Source organism: Mus pahari, chromosome 13 (genome assembly GCF_900095145.1).
Source record: "Mus pahari chromosome 13, PAHARI_EIJ_v1.1, whole genome shotgun sequence".
NCBI classification, from domain to species: domain Eukaryota; kingdom Metazoa; phylum Chordata; class Mammalia; order Rodentia; family Muridae; genus Mus; species Mus pahari.
This window is the reverse complement of record NC_034602.1, coordinates 75,958,121-75,981,994: the sequence shown is the minus strand read 5'-3', so window position 1 is coordinate 75,981,994 and position 23,874 is coordinate 75,958,121. Positions and strand designations below refer to the sequence as shown.

Sequence of the window (23,874 nt, the reverse complement as noted above, 5' to 3'; positions counted from 1 at the left end):
CAAAATCTTAGCATTCCAAAAAATGAACTACATACTAAAATAATTATCTTGTAGAGCTAAGCTCTGCTCTGTACTAAGTTGGAGACGTGTTTACAATGGTGTATTGCTAAATAAGTGAGTGCTTATGTCATTGAAAATCTCATCTTGGGATGTTGGTGATGACAGAGGTCAAGATATACCAACGCTCATTCTGAGGAGGCTCCCTCTGTTGTTAGGAGGTTTCTCACTGCCAGATGAACTTCTAGTTGCTGTTATTAATCAGATGCCCAGGGGACTACAGATATAACAACCCTTCTGAAGTTTTCCTATACTGTTTCTAGGGTTTTAATTAGTTGACTCAACTATGATCTCTTAATTTAATATCTCCCTATGTGACTAGATTTTGTTTTGATATTGAAAGCCCTGAAACCATAGAAGCTAATCACTTGGATCTAATTTAATTGGGAATTTGACGAAGATGCTTTCCTGTACAGAGGAAGAGTGATCGGTAATCTGATTATCTTCCTCTACTATCTATCAAGTACATGTCAATTTCCAAAACAAGAAGATACATCTTTTTTGGGTGGTTTAAAGAAAAATAATGCTCAAGACAAATATTTTTGGGTGGTGTTTATACACATGCTGTTTTTTTTTTTTTTAAATTGAGGTTTCTTTAGTTTGATAATAGAAATTTTCTGCAATACTTTTAATACAAAAGAGTTGCTAAAATAACATTACAGCACAGATCGGTTCTGAATATACTGAGCCTCGTTATGCTGTAAGCATTGTTATTTCTCTATGCATTTGAAAGGCTATCATTTGCTCATTTTTATATTTCCAAAAATATTTGAAGACTCTTGGCATATACCAGGTGCATTATAAAATTTTATTCAATACTAAGCGATAAAAAACAAACGACATACTTTTAGGACTGTCTGATTTCATAAGAAAGCCCTAGGAATGTTAGAGGCTTGATCCCTCTTTTTGAGAGGAAAAAAAGTGCTTCTTCCTCTATCTCCTTTTCATTTTCCTAAGCCAGGTTTTGTAAGATTATGGGCCTCACGCATGTGTATACTGAAACCTGGGTCACGTTTCCCAGTATCTAATTCCAGTATCATACCGCTTGGATGATCAGTTCAGAAGCTGTAACACAATTCCCAGTACCCACACAGCACACCTGAGTAAACAAGGATTCTTGTACGTTACTGTTTTGTATGCATGACTTACCGTCTGGGTGTGGAAACTAACAACAGATTAGATGAAACAATGAGCACTTACGAACTCACATGCCAAACTCAACAGATGTGTTACAGAGTAAATAGGAATGTGATCAGATTTGGAAAAAACATCATTTTGAGCCTCACTTTACAAAGCTCCGGACCGCTGAGAATTGTTTGTCTAACTCCTGTCAAGTGCCTTCAGGGCTTTCTTTACACTTCTCTGTGCTGTGAATGTGTGAGTGAACAACATCACTGTAAGTTGTAGAATTACAAGCCTGTTAGAAAATTATCAACAATTCATGGTCATCCATATTTTTAACATATTCAATATTCGTTAAATTACAAGAGCTAGCATATAATACCAGAAGCTTTCTATATGAAAACTTTGTGGCCCATTTAAGTCTACAGAGAAAAGTACAATATTGAGTATACAAATTGCTTCTGTGGTTGATCCATGTGAAGTACTGATAGTTGACCATGCTTTGCCTCTTCAAAACTCAAATGATGCAATCTATAATTTTAAAAAGAGCTATGCTTAAGTGACTAGAGGGACCTCTTATCCTCTTCTGAATAACATTACTATTTAATATGTGATTAATTATTGACTTCATCAACATCAGCTTGGAAGAAGAAGGAAGAGCCTGAGTCTGGCTGAAGCATAGTCCATTTTCTTACAATAACTATTTTCAATGGTCTTAGGTTATTATTATATTTATAAGGCTTGACACAATGTCTATCACAGAAATGTGGTAGGCATTAATATCCACTGAAGGTAGACTCAAGTCTCTGACTCTTTTGTATGTAGAACAGGAAAACTATACTACATTAACTCTACAGTAGGTCAACAAAACAGGTTGTGTGAATTGGCAGCAGAAACAGGGCACAGTGGATAAGAAGCAGACAAGACATCCCCTAAGCCCAGTGGGCGAAAATAAGTTCTGTGACAAAGGAGATCAGTGAACATACTTATTGTCTTTGGAAGGTTATTCCAGGTGGCAATTCTAGCTCTCTAAATTTCTATTTTCTGAATTCCTACCCTCATTCCTTTCCATCTCCAGCAAAAATAGATTTTCTCACAGTGGAGTCCAGAATTAATGAATAGTTTATTGAATGGGGGTGGGGTGGGTTGTCTACTTCTTTAATATAAAATAATTCAGCCCTGGGAAGCTTCTGAGTGATGTGTTCATCCACATGGCACGACTGGCTATCCTTTGGGCTCACCAAGGAGTGGATAACACACGAGTAACTAGCCCACAGCTCTCACGGGGTATTTGCCCAGCACTCCAGAGCACCAGGCGCTTCTTACAGCTCTTACACTCTACAAAATAGTATGATGAGCATTTATCTTTATGTGGAGATCGCTCTGGAGCCTGAAGCAGGATGATGGAGCAGATGACCAGGGGTGGGAGCATTCCTTATTGTCTTAGTGTTTCTAGTAGTCAACAAGTGGGCTAATAATGGTGCTGTACATATCTGATAAAGGTTATGATGGGTTTTGCCTCTTTCCTTGTAGATCACAGAAGAACCTACAATTACTACAGCACGTTGTCATTCACAAGTGACAAGCTATATTCTGAGTTTGGAAGTGAGGCTTCGAAAAATTTTACAGAAATGAGCCAGAGAATTGAAACTATGGTAAGTAGCTTTGCCTCTACGTTGATGACACTGGAAGGTCCTAGTTTCTCAATTGATCCCTGCATAAACTTTGAAAACTGACAGAAACTCATGCAAAAGGGATCCAAAACAAAGCTCACAATGCCTGACCTAGAATACTATATCTGCAAGGCCAAATCAAGTGACATCTAGGCACTTATGAATGCCACTTACCTTTCCATAGTTTTGTATTTATTATTGACCAACACAGTCCAGAAACTCTGGGCATGTGAGGCTGAAGGGGATACAGAGTAATAGACATAGATTTCACATAGATATACAACCTATGGAAGTGTCTCTGAGCAAAAGAATGTAGTGATTAAAACCCTTCAGATCCATATATAAACACTATGCCTACTTGTAGACACATCTACTTTATCAATTTTAGGTATACAAGGTTATAGGAAGGCAATGGTAGTCCCTCTGAGGAAGGAATGGAATAGTTCAAAGAGAAAATTAGTACCACAGGCCAAAGGTGTCATCACCATGTTACCTAGACAACAAGTTGGAAGTTCCTTGCCTAGTGAGGTAATTTATGGTATGAAGTGATAGAATAAGAGAACGGAAGAGCCAGTTCTACTCACCAGCTGTCAGTCAGTGATGTATCAGCATGTGCTAAATTACTTTATTCATTCTGGACAATTTTTTCTGTATGTCAATTTAGGCATTAAATTAATATAATTTGCAAAACATCTTCTAGCTTCAATATTCTGAATAGGGACAGATGGAGGTCATTTGTGTTTGTCTGCCTTTGCTGCCATAGTGAAAGACGCCAATAGTCTATTTCCTAATGAAAGTCTTATTTTGCTTGATGGGTCAGGTAGTGCTAGGTCATAGGGTTGCATCTGATGATGGCCTTCCCTTCCTGTCATCAGAAGGAGGCTAGTCAGAGACAGAGAGCATTTGTGCAATCCCTTCTCTCTCACTCTTCTTCAGAGCCACCAGGATTCAATCATGAGCTCTGCCTTAATAGCCATATCTAATCTAACTCACCTCCCAAATGCTCCTCCTTTGAACACTATGGTTTTTCACTCTCTTGCTACATTACAATGGGATTAAGTTGTGATGTATGAAGCCCTGGGGAGCGGCGCAAAGCGTGTCTAAACCTTGGACTGATGACACACTTTCACAGAAACTGTGTAGCTCGCTGAGGAGGAAATCGGATCTTGGTTGCATGTGTCCTTGCAAGGGAAATATCAGACACTCTTCCCTAATGTTCATATTCACATAAAGAAAGCAAAAGGAACAGAGCTTGGGAAGTCATTATGTCACTTTCCCTCCCACCCCCTGCCCAATGTTTTTGTGACGTTTTCCAAAATGAGTTTCCTAAGATTCAAAATGATTTAAATCTAAAGGAATACAGATCGTTAGTACCTTCGAAATAAATAAGTAATCATTACTTGATACAAGTAAATCCTTAAATGAAAACTCCCAAGCGAATCACCAATGCTAGGACATCGCTATCGTATTGCCAGTGTGGTATTTGTGCTGGAGGACAGCATGAGGAGTCAAGGAAGCATAAGTGTGACATGAAAAGGTCACTGTTTCTGCTAATCACCAGTGTGTGCTCGCTGTGTCTAGAGCCTGTCCACTTGCTGGAAACAAGAAGACCCTGACATCTTTACTTACCCAAGCCCTGAATTTTAAAGTTTCAATTCATTTGAGTTATTTATAACAAGAAGTACCTGCCCCAAACTTTCTGTCATCTTACTAGAGAAATTTCATAGCCTGGTTGTTCAGAGCTCCAATTCATGGGACTTTCTCAGGGTGTTCCCAGTACTGAGCCGGAAACTCAGTATGTGAGCACACTTGGTAACTGTCTCATACAACAGCGCCATGCATTCATTCCTGTGACCGGCTGACACTTAGGAGAACTACTTCATTCTTTCTCCAAAACCACGTGACCAAATACACCCCCCCCTTTAAGATGTTTTGCTTACACATTTTATCACAGTGATAGAAATCGGAAACATTAAAAATAGATGCTTCATTTTCTTTATCTGCTGTAGAAGTTCTTAACTCGGGGTATGGAGGATGAATTGACTTTTAAGGAAACAGTGTTCGGTTTTGATATCCTACAGAACAGAACACTTAGGTCCACACTGGCCTCAATGTGGCTGCCATTCTGAATAAGGAGTTCAGCTCCCAACACTGGAGAGGATTCCATAAAGGACTACTCAGCTTCAGCACAGTGAATGTTGCTTAATGTATTTTGTTTGCTTGTTCACTTTGTTTTGTATTTTAACTGACTATAGAGCAGTAGTTCTTAACCTTGGGGTTGAATGACACTTTCACAGGGGTCACCCAAAACCACCAGAAAACACAGATATTCACATTACGATTCATTACAGCAAAATTACAGTTACAAAATAGTCATGAAAATAATTTTATAGTTGAGGGTCACCACAACATGAGGATCTGTGTTAAAGGGTCAAAGCATTAGAAAGGTTGAGAACCACTGCTCTAGAATACTGGATTACTTAGTGAAATTCAGAAAACTGTTCTTGTTGACATGCTTTAAATATCTTTAAACAGGTAAAAAATGCATTTTATAAATCTCCACTAAGGGGACAACTTGTCAAGGCTCACATTATCAAGTTCAGGTATGTTGAAACTCAAATGTTAATTCTGGATCTAATTTAATGCTTAAATTCTTAACCAAGTCAGTAATAAACATATTTTGAAATACTAATGATGTGATTTGATTCAGTCCAATAATTCTTTATTCACCTGGTCTATAAAAACTATCGGCTCAACAAACATTATTTAGTCTCCTATTTGAAAATGAACATTTGCAGGATGCCTGCTGAGAACAGAGGTATAACTGTTTCTGATGCTATGATGTGTGTGTGTGTGTGTGTGTGTGTGTGTGTGTATGTATGTGTGTTTATGAAAACTAACCATTAAAACTGGGAACTAATATAATAGCAAATAGAACCCTGTCCAATGAGATCCTTATGTCTTCACATCTTGCATTATTTGCCCCCTATTCCAGTTTATTTAGCCTATTTTCTTCTACTCTACCTTTTTCATGCTTTAAACATTTACCAAAGAGGATTTCAGAACCTTATCAATTATTACTAAATAGGCAAGGCCAGAACACAAATTTCTGCTGTTGTTTTATGTGGGGGTCAAAGCCTTGTTGCATAGTCTAGGCTTGCCTTGAATTCCCAATCCTTCTTTTCTTCTGAGTGGTGAGATTACAAGTATGTTATTATTTGGCAAAATACAACATTTTAAATAAAACACTAAATATGGACCTTACATAATGTATTCTAACACACGTTATTTATATTTCTCAAAAACAGGGTAAGAACTGTTTATTACATTATTCAAATGACAACACTGAATTACTTCCCAGGCTGTCCCTTAGCTGACATCTCCAAGGCATTGCTCGGGTGGCTTTTTTCCTGAAATATTCTGTACTTGAGATGGCATCTGTTTTGGACGTCTGTTTACTTCATAAATGTCCGTTCTCTCAAGGGATTTGTCATCTACATGGCTTCTTGTGTTATTGGAATCCAAGTTTTTGCATCCAGTTTGAATGGTTTTCCCAATTTCTCTATTTGCATTTTCTTGCACACCTCGCAAAAAGTTGCATGGTGAATTCCCCAACTCAAGAATCTAATCATCCCACTGGGAAACCTGAAGTTGCCCTAGCTGCTCAGAATGTAAAGTAACTAAGTTGTGCCAGCTATGTTTTTCCAAGTTGCTTTCCAGCTTCTCTACTTCTGTACCTCAGAGACCCTGCCTGGCCACTCACCCTTCCTTCCTGATGCTGTGCCTTGAAGAAGCTCAAGCTTAGGGGAAGCATGAATGGCTAGTGGACCATCGAGTTATGACACTAGCCGACCATAGGAGCTGAGACAGTGAGTCTGGCTGGATGAAAGGACAGTGTCTGTTAAGTTTGGAATTTAAGTTAGTTAAGATGAAAAACACAGCATTTTATAAAAAGGAAAACTAAGAGCCATGCATAATAATTCGACTCAGATTTCCTCTCTCCCTCAATTTTATCTCCTTTCCCTCCTTCCCTTCCTTCTTTATATATTTTCGGACAATAGCAAAGAAGTCGATGGAGTGTTGGCTCACATGCTGCTGATTTTTCGAATCCGCTCTACTGAGGATCCTGAAATTGTGCATAAAATCATTGAATATGTTCTGCAAGAAAAGCTGAAACATGCTACGGGACCCCCAAATGTTGATCCGGAATCAGTTAAAATTAAAAGTAGGTTGGGTTGTCTTGTTTATTTCTCGTACACAGAGTCATTCTAGAATTGCTCTAGGCATTCAGTTGAAAATTCTCTTGCCCTTTAATTGTTGAGGTCCTGGCACCTGTAAGTCATTGCTTTGAAACTAAATTGGTGTTAATGACCCACTTTCATTCATGAAAGTGTTCTAAGCATAAGTCTCTCAAGCAGGCTTTCATTATCTCCTGGAAAGTGTTTTTATTGTACCTTGTATGTTGGATATGGAATCTAATTGTATACAGAAAATGTAGCTTTGAATATTCTTCTGCTTGTTACTTCCAACACAGTTTCTGAGAGTATGACATAGGAAAGCTTAACATACCTGTTGTCATAGTTGCTTTCTTAGGATCATTTACCAGTGAACAACTGTAATCCACATATATTCAGTTTTGTGTGTTTTTACTACTGTAATTGAACAGGTTGAAGTGAATATTTTTGTTTGTTTATTTTTTTTCTGGGACCACAAAGGATTACACAATGCTGTTTTATAGTTCATGTAAGTACAATCACCCTCTTGGTCCACGGGTTCCATATCCATGGAGTCAGAGAAGCATAGGAAAAACATTCTTTCTGAATACACACATTTTTCTTGTTATTCTTTAAAAATGGGAAACAATAACGGTCTGCATAGACTTAGTATTGTCAGGCATTTTAGTTAGTTTATAGAGATTTAAAGCATGTATGAAGATGTATGTCTGTTATATGTAGATACTAAACCACTTTAGAGCATCATTGGTTTTTGACATCTTTGGGAATGTCCTTACATTAATCCTTTATATATTCTTATACATTCTTTCAAAGCAATGGCTTATTAATGAGAAGAAAGGCTGGGTAGAAAATGGACTATATTTTCCTATCTTTCTTTCAATATTGTTATTTTCAGCTAAAAGAATTACCTAATACACACCTGAAATTGAGAAAAAAAAATCTATGAGAGGGTGTCATGCACATTTGTGCTTATTAGAATGCCATTGCTTTCTTCCTAGGTTCTGGAAATTTCTAATCCAAACACAGACATATCTTCCTTTACTGCCAGTGTCCCCTCCATTCTTGGTGCTGAGTTTGACACATCTGTCTTGTACTTGGTTTATGTCTTGCTGTGCTCCCCAAGGTTGTGTGTTTACCAGGATTCTGACTTTTCAGAGCATCATGACTAATACATGCAAGTGGCATGATGAGACATCATAGACACAGTTCCATATGCCTCCTCTGTTCATACCATGTTCGAATATCACACTGGACATCACTTTCAAAGCACAAGTTGCAAGATAAAATAATTAAAAATTTCAAGGTAGTAACAGAATGGCATTGAAACAAGTGAGGTGTGATTCTCAGCATGGGAACAGACAAAACCAGAAGTTTTAGAAAGAAATTGAGGTAGACAATAGATTATTGAAAACAGACTGTTAAGAACCTGAATAGTTACTAAGATTCAATAATCAATCCTCCTTGTGTCTTCCATTTTCCCCACAATGGTCAAATGGAGAAGGTAAAAAAGAGTGTCTGTAGCTGGGTGTGGTGGCGCACGTCTCTAATCGCAGCACTCGGGAGGCAGAGGCAGGTGGATTTCTGAGTTTGAGGCCAGCCTGGTCTACAGAGTGAGTTCCAGGACAGCCAGGGCTATACAGAGAAACCCTGTCTCGAAAAACTAGGAAAAAAAAAAAAAGAAAAAGAAAAAGAAAGGGTGTCTGTAATAAAACTTCCAATGTATCAAAATTATTAAACACCAAAAGGAAAATTAATATTTTAATATGACTTTTTTCACTTAGAAACCTGTCTTATCATATGTGGTCAAAAAAATATTTCTGACCACTGTAAAACTATTAAGTCAGGAAGTATGAATGCTTAGCATAATCTTTACCCCATATTTGGGCAAATGTTTGCATATGGTTAGGTCCTGACTGCTGAGGGTCACCAAGATAAGGATCTGTTGAGATGACTCTGAATATGGGGGCAGTCTATGTATTTAAATCCCTAGCAGAAAGAACAATTAGAGAGGAGTAACATTATTATTATTATTATTATTATTATTATTATTATTATTATTATTATTATTTGGTTTTTTGAGACAGGGTCTTTCTGTGTATCCCTGGATATCCTGGAACTCACTCTGTAGACCAGGCTGGCCTTGAACTCAGAAATCTGCCTGCCTCTGCCTCACAAGTGCTAGGATTAAAAGCGTGTGCCACCACTGCCTGGTGTAACATTAGTTTTAAATGTGACCATGGAGTTGAACATTGTGCTACATGTGTGGAACTATGTTATATACATAGTAAAATATTCTGAAGTGATGCTTCATAAAACTACCATTGCGTTTAGGGAATAAATATTACAGTCTAATTAGATATTTATTAAAGACCGGGTACAGACTTCCAGAATCTTATTTTCTGGTACAAAAATTCACATTCTTAGATTTCAACAAAACTCCTAAATCAGAGTTATTGAGAAATGCAACAGTAATTTACATTATAAACAAGTTACCTGGGTTCTTGTCCACATCAGCTCCAGGCTCACTGTTCATTCTCCCCTTTCCTCTTGGACAGGATACAAAAATGCATGTCTGTGATAACCTACTATATTTATCTCCTTATAACCCAGGCATACTGTCCTAGAGCTTTATCAGCTGTCTGGGGTTGAATAGCACAGGCAGTGAAATTCTGTTTTGCTCACCCTGTCCTATTCATCATTTGTATTTATTTCAGAAATCAACAAGACAGAATCGGACAACTATTTCAACCATTGTAAGTTGAATGTATTCATTATGTTTGCGTTACCTGATGGCAGAAAGGTAACACTCTAGAACATTTACATGTGCCTTGGGTGGATTCTCCAGTGACAGAACAATGTGCATGATTTGTGCCTCTCCCATGGCCTTTTGTTTTGTCTCTGAGTTCCAGTAAGGCACAGCAAGATTGGGAGAATTTCAGATTGGGTGTACAGGTGCCTGAGACCACGGGAACGGAGGGGAGTGAGTTAGACAACTATTGAAGAAGAAGCAAAACCACTCTTTGCATGTGTTATTATTATTATTATTATTATTATTATTATTATTATCATTATCATTATTTAGCTATAGACAGAAAATAAATGTCAATGTACTCTAAATAAAAGCATTTCGATATTTCTTGTTTACAATAGAATTTGCAGATAATTGTGGACTTGTGGTGTGTTTGACAAAATTAAATATGAAAATTTAAAGACCTAGAAATTTCTAGACTTAGTAGTTCATTTTCTTATAGCAGAGCAACCATAGTTATTTAAAGAACACATTTACTAGTTACAGAATTGGTAACAGTATTTATTTTTTAAATTGTGAGATGGCTCAGCAGGTAAAGGCACTTGTTGCTAAGTCTGACAATCTGAATTCAATCCCTGGGACCCACATACAGGTAGTAGGGAACCAACTACTGCAGGCTGTGTTCTACCCTTCACACACACACACACACACACACACACACACACTCACCCCCCCCATTCACATACACACACACACATGGCCACAGACACACACAGACACACACAGACACACATACATATTCACACACACATCCACAAGTTCACACATACATACATGGCCACAAGTTCACACAGACATACTCATACATCAGTATGTAGATATAAATACATTCACATGAAGTAAATAAATGTAATTAATTAAGATAAAACCTGAGGATATTGATTAATTCATAAATATCACTAACCTAGAACTAAATATACAATCCCATTATCTAAATGACACATTCTAGCCATCAATAATGATTAGAAAACTAGGATGTACTGGTTCTGTGTTAACCAAAAGGGATAAAAAATGGACAACCTGGGCCTGCCCCAAGCAGCTTATACTCTGATATAACTAGATGCTGAGATTAACTCATGACCACATAATCCTAACACAGCAGTCTTCGTCCCAGGGTCTTGCTATTGCAGAAGGTATCAAGCCCCGTTGTAGGCTTTTCTTCATGACTGTATGAGGAAATATCACTGTAGTCTAGCTTGTCTTGATTAGGAGGAGCTCTACAAAGTTTTCTATGATGCACAAGATAGTTACTCATAAAGAAAACTCTTGTAATTCTAAGTAGCAGTGGTACCCAGGCAGAGGAGAAACTCAATTGCAAACTATGCTGAGGGAGAATAGCAACAAAACAAGTGAAAAACACAGATGGAATGCCGTTGTTTGTGTTGTCCTTAAGGAAGCATGAAAGAAGTCATCATTAATTTAGTATGGAAGCAGGGAAATGTATAGAGAGGTCTAAGACAACTTCACTACCTGAGTGGACATTGACTAAATAAAATGTTATTATTTACAGACTCATAAAAGCATGAGAAGATGTTTGATCTATAGAAAATAAGAGAAAATTGGGATACCTAAACAACTGCTAATTTGTCTCTTGTCTACTTGGCAGGTTGTGGGACACGACGGAACAAATCGACAGTACAGACTAGTGTGAGGATTGTTGGCGGGACTCCAGCAGAAGAGGGAGAGTGGCCATGGCAAAGCAGCCTGCGGTGGGATGGGTCCCACCGCTGTGGAGCAACTTTGATCAACAACACATGGCTTGTGAGTGCCGCTCACTGCTTTCGAACGTAAGTCCTGACCTTTGACGATGGGGCCAAGGGAAAGTGAGTGTGATTTTACATTATATATTCATGAAATAGTTGATGAGTTTTGAGAAAGGGTGTCACAAATCAAAAAAAAAAACATGTTTACCATAAAACATAGTGGGGAATCTCAAAAAAGGTTTTACGGTCTCTGGAAACGAAAATGTTGTCAGAGTACACTGCTGTGGTGTAATTACTCATTGATAAATTTACGATTACTCGCTAAAGAATACGGGAACTTTAAGTCCCGTTTGAATTTTGAGCTTGTTTTCAAAAGGAGGAGCTGATAGTCACTGAGTATCCTTATCAGAACCCAAGGTTCTGCAGATGGTAGGTTTGATCCCTGAGAGGATATTCCAAAAAGAAAGACATGGAAGTGTGAAACAAGTTCAAAGTAGCAAATTTTTACAACAGAGTAGTTGATGTATTTTAGAAGGAAATGTTGAGTTTTTAACCTGGCACCAAAATATTTACCATACATATAGTGGTAAATCTTTTTAAAGTTATCTTTGACCTCCGTGGACTTCAGAAAAATACACATCCTTGTAGGAAGAGGATGTGGGCATGTAGGATGTATTCAGTGTCATTCACTATAGTAGGATTTTCTTTTTTTCTTTTTTCTTTTTTAAAGCATTAAAATGGACTGTTACATTTTTTTATTAGATATTTTCTTTATTTACATTTCAAATGTTATCTCATTTCCTGGTTTCCCCTCCGAAAACTCCCTATCCCCCCCTCCCTCCCCCTGCTCATCAAACCACTCACTCCTGCATCCTGGCCCCGGCATTACCCTACACTGGGGTGTAGAGCCTTCACAGGACCAAGGCCCTCTCCTCCGGTTGATGGAGCAGACTGAAGGAATGACCATCCAGAGATTGCCCCACCTGGGGATCCTCCCATATACAACCACCAAAACCCAGACACTATTGTGGAAGCCAACAAGAGCTTGCTGACAGGAGTCTGATATAGCTGTCTCATGAGAGGCTCTGCCAGTGCCTGACAAATACAGAAGTGGATGCTTTCAGCCATCCACTGGACAGAACACAGGGTTCCCAATGAAGGAGCTAGAGAAAGAACCTAAGGAACTGAAGGGGTTTGTAGCCCCATAGAAGGAATAACAATATGAACCAACCAGTACCCCAAGAACTCCCTGGGACTAAACCATCAACCAAAGAAAACACATGGTGGGACTCATGGCTCCAGCTGCATATATATCACTGTAGGATTTTCTTTGCACATGTTGCTTGTAGCCACTGACGGAAAAGGCCTCTGGATCTGCAGTGGACATCATGATGCATGGTTTTACATTTGATCTAGGAAGAACGGCTTGTGGTTTTTCTGCCTGGCTTGAACCCAGAGCCCAGCTCTCAGACTAGAAAGAGTTTAATTTCTGTTGCTATGAACTTAAAAATTCTTATACTGATATCTGCAGATAAAAATCATTCCTTACAAACTATTACATTGATATCAAAGTAAGCTATAATTTATTATTACGGTTATTTTACTTACTTATTTGTTTTTGGTAGGAACAAGGACCCATCCAGATGGAGCGCTACCTTTGGGGCAACATTACAACCTCCAAAACTGACGACAGGCATCCGGAGGATAATTATTCATGAAAAATACAAATACCCGTCACATGACTATGACATTGCACTGGCAGAGCTGTCTAAGCCGGTCCCCTGCACAAATGCAGTGCATAAGGTTTGTCTCCCTGATGCAAACCATGAGTTTCAGCCGGGGCAGAGGATGTTTGTGACAGGATTTGGAGCATTGAAAAATGATGGTGAGCATCAGAAGAGAAAAATCACATCTCGTTGACCTAATTTGGCGTTGCAAGGCATTTAAAGAACCAAGAGCTATAAGAAAATATGCTGGGCTGGAGAGATGGCTCAGCAGTTAAGAGCCCCAACTGCTCTTCCAGAGGTCCTAAGTTCAATTCCCAGAAACCACATGGTGGCTCACAAAATATGCTGGCTGTTCATGTGGACTCAGGCTAAGGCAGGCTTTATGTCACTTAGAAGATACACGCATTCTTTCTTGCCACAGCCTCTGGTTATTGCATTATTGCTTGTACTGTAATGGTATTGTAAGGTATGCGAAGGAGCAGATATGCCTATTGGCCACTGAATCTCTCTTTTCTTTTTTTAAATGAGTGTGTATACCTGTAGTGTGTGCCCATATGTGCATGCACACTCTTATATGCCTGGTGTGATGTTAGTGTGTGTATAGGCCAGAGGGTGGAGACAGATAGTTTCTCTCATTCTTCTTTGCCTTCTTATTTATTTATTTAGAAACAAGATGACTTTTATTTCTTTTATTCTTCTCTCATACATTATATCCAAACCACAATTTTCCATCCTTCTACTCTTTCCAGTCCCCCCCCCCCCCGTTCCCACCTCTTACATACCCCAGACCCACTCCCCATCTCTTCCTCTTCACGGATATCAACCAAACATGGCATAGCAAGTTATAATAAATCGAGGTATAAACCATCATATCAAGGCTGGATAAGGCCACCTATAGGGGAGAAGGGTCCCAAGAGCGCCCAAAAGAGTCGGGGGGCTCCCACAAGGGGTAATAGCAGCATAGAACTTGTGGGAGTGGCCAGCGAATGGCTGGTCCAACTTGAGGCCCATGCCATGAAAGGGAGTCCAGGCCTGACATTGCCTGAATGTCCAGGATCCAGAGACTAGACAACCCAGAGAGCCCGCATAGACACAAACATAATTGGCAAAAAGGAGTTAGAATTTTAGGAGTCCCACAAGAATACCAAATTATACAACTTATATACAGAGGGCCTAGCTCAGACCCTTAGAATGTTCATGATTGTTGCTTCAGTCTCTGCGAGACCCTATGAGCCCTGCTTAGTTTATTCTGTGGGCCATGTTCTTGTAGTATCTTTGATTTCTTTCGCTTCTATGATACTTCATCCCTTCTTCCTCAGGGTTCCCCGGTTTCTACCTAGTGTTTGGCTGTGGGTCTCTGCATCTGTTCTCATCTGACGAGAATTAGGCGAGTCACTGATCTATGAGTGTAGCAGAGTATCATTAGGAATCATTTCACTGACTCCCTTTCTCCCAATTGGGTTTGTTCCTACCCTGGGTCTCTAGCTGTCTAGCCTCTGGTTTATGGCTATTCATGCAGTGTCTGGCATGGGTTTCCTTTCATGGCATGGGTCTCACATTGGACCAGTAATAGGTTGGGTACTCCTAGGAGTTTTGTGCCATTATCCCTGCATATCTTACAGGCAGGACAGGCTATTGGCTGAAGATTTTGTGGCTGGGTTGATGTCCCAGTCCCACTGCTAGAAGCCTTGCCTAGTTAGAGATGTCCAGTTCAAGATTCATAGCCCTCATTACTAGGAGTATTCACTAGAATCACTCTCATAGATTCCAGGGAATTTTCACTGCACTAGGTTTCGATATCACCACTACCCCATTGCCTCCCAATTCCAGGACTATCGTCCACTATTCCTCCTCCTCCGTGTCTGATTCCTCCGGCTCCTATCCCAATCTGTCCCCCTTCCCAGGGAAATCTTTGCCTCTCCCTTGAGTTCTTCTTGTCCCTAGCCTCTCTCGATCTATGGATTATACAATGATTATCCTTTACTTAACACTCAACACCTACTTATATGTGAGTACATACCATGTTTGTCTTTCTGGGTCTAGGTTATCTTACTCAGGATGAAATTATTATTATTTTTTTAGTTCCATCCATTTGCTTGCATATTTCATGATGTTATTGTTTTAATAGCTGAGTAATAACAACTTTGTTGTTGAAATGTACCACTTTTTTTCTTTTTCCTTTCCTTTCCTTTCTTTTCCTTTCCTTTCCTTTCCTTTCCTTTCCACCCCTCCTCTTTTTTGTTTTTTAATAAATAACAACTCTTTTTTTTTTTTTTTTTTTTTTTCTTCTTGAGGCAGTTTCTCTGAGTAACCTTGGCTGTTCTGGGACTCACTCTGTAGATCAGTGTGTCCTCAAACTCATAGAGATCCACCTGCCTCTGCCTCCCAAGTGAAGATTTTCTTTATCTTTTCTTTGGTTAAGGGACATCTAGGTTGTTTTGAGTTTCTGGATATTATGAATAAAGTTGCTATGAACATTGTTGAACAAGTGTCCTTGTGGTAGGATGGAACATCCTTTGGGTATATGCCTAAGAGTGATACAGCTGGGTCTTGAGGTATATTGATTTTCAATTTACTGAGGACTGCCATATTGATTTCCAAAGTTTCTATAGAAGTTTACACTCCTACCAACAAGGGAAGAGGGTGCTCCTTGCTCCACATCTTCACTAGCATGAGCTGTCACTTTTGTTTTTGATAGGCTGTCTTACTAAACCTAGAGCTAGATGTTTCAATTAGACTGGTGGCCAACAGACTTCAGAATCCACCAGTCTCTGCCTCCCCCAAACTGGGGTTTCAGGCATGTGCTGACATGACACACTAGGCTTTTGCCACTGAATTTCTTACCAGACAATTATCCATGTGAGAAATTAGCATTTGATAATATACCCAATTTGAAGATTAAGTAACCAAACAGTTCTTTTCCCAGACACAATCTTGTGGAGCTTAAACAACTAGAGGTTTTTTATTAGGCCCTAAAATCCTTGTTTAAACTATTTAGAAAGTATTTCTTCAAATATTACTGCTCTTTGGGCAGTGGTGGCTTATGCCTTTAATCTCAGCATTTAGGAGACAAAGGCAGGCAGATCACTGTGGGATTGAGGTCAGCCTGGTCTACAGAATGAGTTCAAGGACAGTCAGAGTTACACACAGAGAAGCCCTGTCTCTAAAACAAACAAACAAACAAACAAACCAACAAACCAACCAACCAACAAACAAACACCCCCAACTTTTTCTTAAAACATGCACACACACACACACACACACACAGGTACACATGTACACGCACACACACCTGCACACACATGCGTGCTCGAGCGTGCGCGCGCGCACACACACACACACACACACACACACACACACACACACACACGCGCGCGCTCTGCTATCTTATCTTGTTTTTTTTCTTTTTAAGGCTTATAAAATACACATATCTACAAACATGACTGTTTTTTCTCAGGTTTCACCCAGAGTAACCTTCGGCAAGTACAGGTGGACTACATAGATACCCAAACCTGCAATCAGCCTCAATCTTACAATGGTGCCATCACTCCTAGGATGTTGTGCGCTGGCTTCTTAAAAGGAGAAAAAGATGCATGCCAGGTAAGGGCTTGCTTATTAGCATGCTGTACAACGACTTGTTCACCTTTCATTTCAAAATCATTACGAATTCACTGGGAGCTGTATAGATTTCACAGAAGAGTCACATGTCTTCCTTTGTTTCTGTTTCTTTTTTTCCTTTAATTTATTATTTTTTTTCTTCACTTTACATCCTGGTCTCAGCCCCTCCCTCCTCTCCTCTAGTCCCACCCTCACAAATCCCTCCCTCATTATCTTCTCCCCTCCTTCTCCCTTTGTATACCCTCCCAACCCAAGTCATCAAGTTGCTGCAGGACTAGACACATCCTCTCCCACTGAGGCCTGAGCAGTCTGTCCAGCTGAGGGAAAGGGATCCAGTGGCAGGCGACAGAGGCAGAGATAGCCTCTGCTTCAGTTCTTTAGATAGCTTGTGCTACATGCTATTTTATTTTGTGTGTGTATGTGAGCATGCATGAAGCATGGCATGCATGTGGAAACCAGAGGTCAACTTTCTGGAGCGGTTTCTCTTCTTCTGCATACCTGTTTCAGGGATTGAGCGCAGGGAGCCAGGCTTGGTGGCAAATGATTTTGATGTACTGAGCCTTCTTGCCAGCCCTCAAGTGTATTCTGTACCAAATTTTCTTCACGGTTACACTCACATAGTTATGATAAATCTATAGGGAAATGTAGTTATGTAAAATCTGGGGAGTTGACAGTGGCCCAAAAATATGCATCTAGGTATATGGTATTTTGCCACATTCAGACAGACTTATGGAATTGCCATTGCAGTTAATATGGAGTCTATTCCATCACCCTGAAGATCTACATTGGGTAATAAACTCCTGGCTTCACCTTTGGTCTCTAATATCAGCCAATTGCTATTTTTCTCTATCTCTGTAACCCTGTGAATTTCAGAATGTTAAGTAAAATCACACAATTACTTGTTTTGGAATTCCATTTGATGTGTCTGCTACTAATCTCTACTATTACTTTGTAGAAAAAAAATCAGCAATTCCTCTAAATTGTTGGTGTAGATACATGTATGTGATACAGACCTTACCACAGTCCACTGGTATTAACTTTTTATTCACTGGAGTGGAGTATAGAGTAGGAAAAAGTACCTCCCTTTAAATCTCATTATAATTTTTATTAAATATTAGTAAATACAATTATTGACATTTCTTCTCATTGGACAGCTACATTAAACAATGTTTTCGTTCATTGCTAAGCATAACATAAGCATTCAAATGGAGAAGAAAATTCCATTTACTCAAAGATTTTCATGCCTCTTTACTTACAAGATTCCTTTTCTGTTTCAGGAATTTCCTGTAAGCATACTTGTAATGTAGGTCTGTTGATGATAAGGCTACTTTGTTTTGCTACTATTGTTGTTCTGTTGTTTGTTCGTTTGTTTTGGTTTTTGTCTGACAAACCCATTACTTCACCATCATTTCTGAAACATAATTTTTCCAGATATAGAGTTTGAAATCGACTCCTTTTGGGGGGGGCCTTTACATCGTGAGCATTTGTGAGCAGGGTGTCCTGAGTATAAGGGACCAAACTTGGTTCTCTGAAGAGCACTACACACTTTTAGGAGTCAAGCCAATGTCCATGTTCGTTGTCAGTAATAGGTTACTCACCACTTTCTGGTGGGTTAGATAATTTTAAGGAGATGGTGTATCAGCTAAGTCCACAGTGCTGTTAACTCTCCAGTGAAATGAAGACTTCAGTCTTCATTTGAAATGAAACCTGAGGCCTACACTGATTTCTCAGCATCAGAATGCCTTTTTGTAGGTAGCTGAACACCCCCCCCCCCAAATCACCATGTTCATTATAGTTTACCTTGGCCAAGAAGCAAATTCTTCCTCAGTGAGCTGAGTTATAAACTAGCAATCTCTCCCTTTTTCCTTAGGGCGACTCTGGAGGTCCACTTGTTACTCCAGATGTTAGAGATATCTGGTACCTTGCTGGAGTAGTGAGCTGGGGAGATGAATGTGGCCAACCCAATAAGCCTGGTGTTTACACTAGAGTTACAGCCTTCCGACACTGGATTGCTTCCAACACTGGTATCTAAATCAGAAAGACCCAGAGGGATGAAATGGATGGTTTTGTCTGTTGACTGTTCTTGGAGACACAGAAATGGAAAAGAAGCCTTGCAAACCAGGAGGACCCGAAACACCGCACTGAACAATCTGAAGTGTCTATTTTCTTCACAGCATTGCTCTTACACGAGCATCTTGCCACAGCCAGGTGGACTTTGCCATTTTATTTTCTACAAGTGTTCTGTCGCCCAAACTTTGGCTCAACCATCTAAAGTACTCGTGCATACATCCAAGGTGAAGCAACCCTTTCCTTCACTTATCAGCTTCTCTCACACTAGTAAACTTCTACTTTTCAAACGTAAGATAAGGAATAAAGTAAAATATAAAAAGAAAAGAACTTACATTTGTGATATCTTAAAATAGAACCTGGGGGAATGATTGTATTCGGTATAGAAGACGAGCAAGCAGGTGCAGCAAGAGACTGCTCAAAATTCTACTTTGGAGAAGAAGTTGAGGAAACAGAGAAACTAATATATAACTTAATTTTCTTCCTAAATAAGAAGAACAACACAAGAACTACTGTTTCCTGTGGCTACATATGAACTCTTTGTAATGTACTTGTCATGAACAAACCAAAGCAAAGATTATTTATTTGCAATTGGATGCCAATATACAGTCAACGATGAAATACACAAATCACCTACTTGCTTGACATCATAACATGAAAATTAATGAAGGAATGGAGGATGTGGTGTACGTTACTAATCAATTTACTGAAAAGTCTCTCCAGGTTTGAGGGTAAATTAAAGGTTTATTTCAAAAAATCACTTCACCCTATGTGGTGAAATAATTGTATACTTGAATAGAATTTAAAAAGACTCAGCCTAAACTAACGACTCTGGTAGGATTATCCTTAACCTTTTCCAAACTGCAGAACTTGACTGGAACAAGGTTCAGATGTTGGTGTGTAGTAATAGTCATGTGATTGTAGTTGGGACTTGGTCTTTTTTGCAATGATGGCAGATTTGCTTCCTCTGCTGGAACTTTTGGCCTGTGCATGAGAAGTGGGCCTGATACATTCATCTGTGCTGAGATGTTACTCGCTGGGTTAACAACATAGGGAAGGCATTCTGGAAGCAACATCGATGCTGTGCTGAATAGGTGCCCACTTTAACACAATACTGAAGAGAAAGAAACAATGCGATACTGGCCTCCTTTGTGATAAATTATTGGCTTTGGATAAATTATTGCTGAGCCATTAGGTATCCTATATCCAAATGATCCATAAGGTAATGAAGTTAGGACTGATGCTGTGGTCTATGACATGTTAATGGTAAGTTTTTATCAATGCATTCAGCAATCGTCTCCTCATTGTATACAGACTCAAAGAGAATACATAATATAGCACGTTGTACCATAGGATATTGAAAACCAAGATTGTCATGAAAAATATTGACTTCTAGTAACTCAAATCATATTCACATATCAACTGATAATTTGACACGTCTAAAATAAGGTATAAAAACTGACATGAATTGTCAATATTTAATATTCTGAATTATTGTTCAATTTAATAAACTCTTTGGGGAAAATTGAGAAAATTAGAAACTTTAAAGGTATATTAGACTATTAAAATAGATTACTTTCAGAGACTTATTAGAAAGTGATTCGTGTGGTTGGAGAGATGCTCAGAGGTTAGGTATTCATACAGTTCTTCCAGAGGATAGACATTTGGTTCTCAGAACTCACATTGGACAGTACTCAACAGATGTTAACTCCAGCTCTTGGGACATTCAACACCTTTGGCCTCTATGGGCACCTTCTCATAGGACCACACACAGATTACACACCTACAGGGAGTGGGAGAAATAGACCTCCTTAGAGAAGAATGTACCACGTGGTATCCAACTATATTCATTGGTATCCAATACAACTGGTCTGTCCTTAAATAAACATGTAAGTAGTATTATACAGGTTGAGCAGGTTGTATTTATATATGTAGAAAAATATGTATCTATGTAGCAACAATTAATTAATAAGGTACCACAAACTTGAAAAAGAGCAAGAAGAGACAAATGGGAAGGCTTGGAGGAAGGAAAGAAAATAAATAATTAAAAAAAAAAAAACCAAAAACCGACAATAGTGTACTGCTCATGCAAGCCTCTAGGTGGCATGCTACAGCTATGGGAAGTTATTAGGAAAGAGATGTGAATTTAAGGCCATTTGTGTTTTCAAAATGCAGTGAAAACAGAAGTCAAGATTCTGTATCATGGTCTCAAAAAATCACAAAATAAAATTTATGTTTGAAAACAGAGTTATGGGTCAATTCAAGTTAATATAGGTCATTTATTAGTGTCTTCCAGATTTCTGGAATTTGGGTTCCAAACTAAAATAAAATTAATGTTGGATGATTTGAGGATCTCTCTCTACAAACCAACTTTTAAGGATTTAAGCTGAACATACATTTTTGATGTTTAAATTTAATGATGGTGCTATGTTCCTTAGGTAAATATATGTAGTGTTTCCTTATATAAAATATGTAAAGAATAGAAGTTTGTGTCACCATGAAACTCAAGAAGAAGGAAGACCAAAATGTGGACACTTCGCCCCTTCTTAGAACTGGGAACAAAACTCCAATGGAAGGTGTTACAGAGACAAAGTTTGGAGCTGAGACGAAAGGATGGATCATCCAAAAACTGCCCCACCCTGGGGTCCATCCCATAATCAGCCACCAAAGGCAGACACTGTTGCATACACCAGCAAGATTTTGCTGAAAGGACCCTGATATAGCTGTCTCTTGTGAGGCTATGCCAGTGCCTGACAAACACAGAAGTGGATGCTCACAGTCAGCTATTGGATGGAACACAGGGCCCCCAATGAAGAAGCTAGAGAAAGTACCCAAGGAGCTGAAGGGGTCTGCAACCCTGTAGGTACAACAACAATATGAACTAACCAGCACTCCCAGAGCTCGTGTCTCTAGCTGCATATGTAGCAGAAGATGGTCTAGTCAGCCATCGTCGGGAAGAGAGGCCCCTTGGTCTTGCAAACTTTATATGCCCCATAGAGGGGAAGGCCAGGGCCAAGAAGTGGGAGTGGGTGGGTAGGGGAGCAGGGGCGGGGAGGGTATAGGAGACTTTGGGGATAGCATTTAAAATGTAAATGAAGTAAATACCTAATAAAAATTGGAAAAAAAGAAGTTTGTACCACAACAAACTTCTTGTTTGCTCAAGACAACAAAATAAAACAAAACAAAACAGAAAAAAACAAACACTTCTTCAAATGTTACGTGAAGCATTCATCACAGTGCCGTATTGTTAACATAGGAACTTGTCTTGAAAAATAATGTAAAGTGAGCTTTAGTGTTCCTCACAATTTCAGTGTGAACCAAGACTGGAGGAGGTTAGGAAGTGGTGATAGCAATGTGTATTAATTGTACAGAACAGGTATTTCTCTTCCTTTTATCCCACACTCCCAAAAGATTTTACTCCACATAATACTCTTTCAGTACATATTATTCAATGGTTCCTCTATTTATTTCATTATGTGAAAAGTTTAGTTTTATTATGCAGTCATGTGTCACTTAACAACATTTTCCTCAGTGACACACCATGTATAGGATGGTGCTCCCATAAGATTAGAATGGTGCTAACAAGTTTCTTTAACCTGCTGTTGTAGCCATCATGATGGTGCAGAACACTGCATTATAAGTGTATTTGTAGTTACACGGGTGCGACTACACTACCTACTACACTGTCAGTTGTATGAAAGTATAATAAGTTATCACTTAGTAATGATAATAAATGACCATTGCAATAGTTCATGTGTTTACTATATTGCAATTTTTATTGTTAATTTAGGATGTATGCCTTCTGCATTAAAAACGTTTACTGTAAAGCATTGTGTCATGTTATGCTGTCATCACCATCATCATCACCATATCATCATCATCATCATCATCACCATCACCATAACCATCATAATCATCATCATCATCATCATCATCATCACATGTTGTTTTGAGCAACTGACCTCTCATCTAGTTTCGCACACAGGATATGATGCTTATTTATGCTGATAAAACATCCTCTTGATTTTTTTCTCAGAATGCATCTCATCAGAAAACAATGTATGGCTGTATTTACATTTATTTATTTACTTATTTATATTGGTTATTTTGTTTACATTTCGAATGTTGTCCCCCTTCCCTGTTTCCCCTCTGCAAACCTCCTATCCCATACCCCTTCCCCTTTGTCTCTATGAGGGTGCTCTTCCAACCACTCACCCACTCCTGCCTAACTGCCCTAGCCTTCCCCTACACTGGGGCATCAACCCTCCACAGGACCAAGAGCCTCCCCTCCCATTGATGCCAGATAAGGCCATCTTCTGCTACATATGCAGCTGGGGCCATTTAATGTATATGTCATAAAAAGGAAATAGCTAGACCATAATTTCTTGTTAATGTTCCCTTAACAAAATATTTATTTGAGATTATTTCAAAATACAATTGGCGATGTGGACTCTCATTGTTGAAGTTTTCATGTTAGATTTTTAAAGTGATAAACCTTATGGATCATAGCAGCTGGATGATCAAGAGACCTAGAGTCTATTTTAAAATTTGCTTCCTCTATCAATGTCTCTGTGACTGCTTGAGTAAATAATCTCTTCTGAGATTCTTTATTACTGTAAAACGTTTTATTAAGATCAGGTTATTGTGAATTTGATTTTCATATACTTCTAGGATAAAGTTCAGACAATCCTCTGCCCTTCTGTTCTTTTAAAGCAATGTCAACAGTAACTTTCTCCTCCTCCTCCTCCTCCTCCTCCTCCTCCTCCTCCTCCTCCTTCTCCTCCTCCTCCTTCTTTTTCTTCTTCTCCTTCTTTTTCCTTCTTTTTTTTTTTGTTGGTACTGTAGAAGGATCCAGTCATACAC

At 39.0% G+C, this 23,874-nt stretch overlaps 1 protein-coding gene across 1 annotated transcript in view; it reads left to right on the top strand.

Moving 5' to 3' along the window:
* The window catches only part of LOC110330799 (transmembrane protease serine 11E), a 40,898-nt gene extending 19,841 nt beyond the window's left edge, over window positions 1-21,057 (top strand). The window contains exons 3-10 of the mRNA XM_021211122.1: window positions 2,713-2,834; window positions 5,388-5,455; window positions 6,914-7,077; window positions 9,802-9,840; window positions 11,503-11,683; window positions 13,225-13,484; window positions 16,784-16,926; window positions 18,815-21,057. Coding sequence (XP_021066781.1) covers window positions 2,713-2,834; window positions 5,388-5,455; window positions 6,914-7,077; window positions 9,802-9,840; window positions 11,503-11,683; window positions 13,225-13,484; window positions 16,784-16,926; window positions 18,815-18,976 — 1,139 coding nt within the window. The 3' untranslated portion in view covers window positions 18,977-21,057. The remainder of the gene's footprint in view (window positions 1-2,712; window positions 2,835-5,387; window positions 5,456-6,913; window positions 7,078-9,801; window positions 9,841-11,502; window positions 11,684-13,224; window positions 13,485-16,783; window positions 16,927-18,814) is intronic.
* Window positions 21,058-23,874: the final 2,817 nt, after the last annotated feature.